The sequence below is a fragment of the Olea europaea genome, unplaced genomic scaffold, assembly GCF_002742605.1.
Source record: "Olea europaea var. sylvestris unplaced genomic scaffold, O_europaea_v1 scaffold5611, whole genome shotgun sequence".
Lineage (NCBI taxonomy): Eukaryota > Viridiplantae > Streptophyta > Magnoliopsida > Lamiales > Oleaceae > Olea > Olea europaea.
Window position 1 is genome coordinate 347 of NW_019263946.1, and position 1845 is coordinate 2191.

General features: G+C 40.6%; 1 protein-coding gene across 1 annotated transcript; it reads right to left on the reverse strand.

The window, feature by feature from the left end:
* Positions 1-224: 224 nt before the first annotated feature.
* On the reverse strand, positions 225-1751 carry LOC111389097. The gene is made up of 4 exons (XM_023013949.1): positions 1566-1751; positions 1405-1469; positions 643-1332; positions 225-439 (listed from the first exon to the last, which is right to left on the reverse strand). Exons 1-4 carry the CDS (start codon positions 1628-1630, stop codon positions 240-242), a joined length of 1020 nt encoding a protein of 339 aa, XP_022869717.1. The 5' UTR covers positions 1631-1751; the 3' UTR covers positions 225-239.
* Positions 1752-1845: the final 94 nt, after the last annotated feature.

Here is a 1845-nt window from a genome sequence, read left to right on the forward strand (position 1 = left end):
AGGAATGCATATTGACGTATGCAAACTTTGGATAGAGGAGACTTGTCCACAGTAAAGCATCATATTTACAATGGTTCCCAGATCAGAAAAGCTTAAGCAGACTAAGAAATAACAGGACCCAGCACAAGGAAATAAAGATGTTCAAACAACTTGAGTCAACAGTAAGATTATGCAACCACTCAAACGCGTACGATTCCAAAACCATAGTGATTATAAAATAATCCCTGAATGAATAACAATTAATTGCAAACCTTTAGCTTGTCAGAACGGGCAGCGATTCTTTGTTCTGTTTTCTGCTGGTTTAGTGCCAGGCTTTGCTCGGAAATAACTTTTCTCTTTTGACGCTCCAAAATCCATTTTTCCAGTGTTGCATGCCTTGAAGAAGGTGGCCTATCGGTAGATATTGAAATATCATCCTCTTCTCGATCTGTCCGTAAAGCTGCGACAATTTCCAAAATTTAGTTTGTCAGAGTGAATAATTGTTTCATAATCTAAATACCTGTTCCACAAACAACGGATCTTTTTGCATCACAAAAATAACATATGCATGAATATAAGCATGCATGCACACAGACAAACAACCCACATATGTAGTAGTACATCATCATTTATTTGATTATACCAAATAAATGATATACTCACAATGTGAAACATTTTTCATCATTGCAGGGTAACTTTGGCCACTCATTCCCAAGACAGGCTTCCACTGGTCCTTTGATGGAAAACTAGGCAACTTCCCATCACGGAGTCTATTTCCAAGATCACTGCAGCCAGTAGGACCTTGAGAGAGACTGACAGCATCATCGTTTTTTTGTGGCACCAATTCATGCATTACAACAGTGGCAGGCAATGACGCCTTGGAAGCATCAGTTTCGTATCCAGTTCCAGTCCCACTACTCTCCTCAAGCTTCAATTGCTCAGCTGGGGGTATAACAACAGAAGCTACGATGGTAGATCCAGTCTGTCGTTGGCTGTGCTTCGAATCAAACCCGTGATTATTGATAGAAATATTCCTCATGTCCAATTCATAATGTTCTCCAGGTGCAAGTGTCTGTACTACTGTTTCCGAGTTAGGCATTTCAGCATCCAATTCCCTTCCTGTCACTATAAGATTCCTCCTATCTTGTTCATTTTCAAACAGAATAGAGGGTTGACCACCTTTGTCCTCCATTATCTTTGCAAACTCAGCTCCTTTGGATGAACCGAAGTCCACAAAAGATGAATGACCTTTGCTGTTAACTAGTCTTTCAGACTGCCTAGAGGCTTCAGGAATGTTGCTCGGGTCCTTGAGCTGCTCCTCTTTCTGATCAATAAGATCTCTTCGTGGTCCATCTGTAAATTACCCTGTTATTTGCCAATTAAAAGTGAACAGAGACTTGTGAAATAATGTGACGGATTAAATACCTTCTTTTGAGTAAAAATTTCCAAGTGCAATCTCCAGATGAAGCTTCTTAGGTGTCAAACCATTTCTGCGCAGGGAAAATACAGCACTCAAACAAAAGCAAGTACATAATTTCTTGCTCATAAAGGATAAACCAACATAACCTAAAGTAGGTGATCATTACCTGAAAGCCAAAAACACAAGGCACTGCGCTCTGAGCTGTTTTAACTGTTGGTCTTTAAATGGCATGCCAGTGCTTGGAGCTTGAGCAGCAGGAGACTTCCCTGTCTCTCTAAGACCCAGACTTCTGAGCGTGTTTGCATCCGGGATACTGCTAGAGACACCACCCTGTCACACAAGCTTAACAGATTAAACTAGAGCTAAATCCAGATTAGCAAAGCGAGGATGAATGAGCTGACAAATACCATTATGCTTTCACATCCTTTTCTCAACTGAAGCGTAAT

Coding starts and splice junctions, on each gene's coding strand:
- LOC111389097 (XM_023013949.1), bottom strand. CDS start 1,630: ATGCCATTTAAAGACCAACAGTTAAAACAGCTCAGAGCGCAGTGCCTT. Junction 1,333..1,404: donor AAATTTTTACTCAAAAGAAG/GTATTTAATCCG, acceptor GGTAATTTACAG/ATGGACCACGAAGAGATCTT. Junction 440..642: donor GATGAAAAATGTTTCACATT/GTGAGTATATCA, acceptor AAATTGTCGCAG/CTTTACGGACAGATCGAGAA.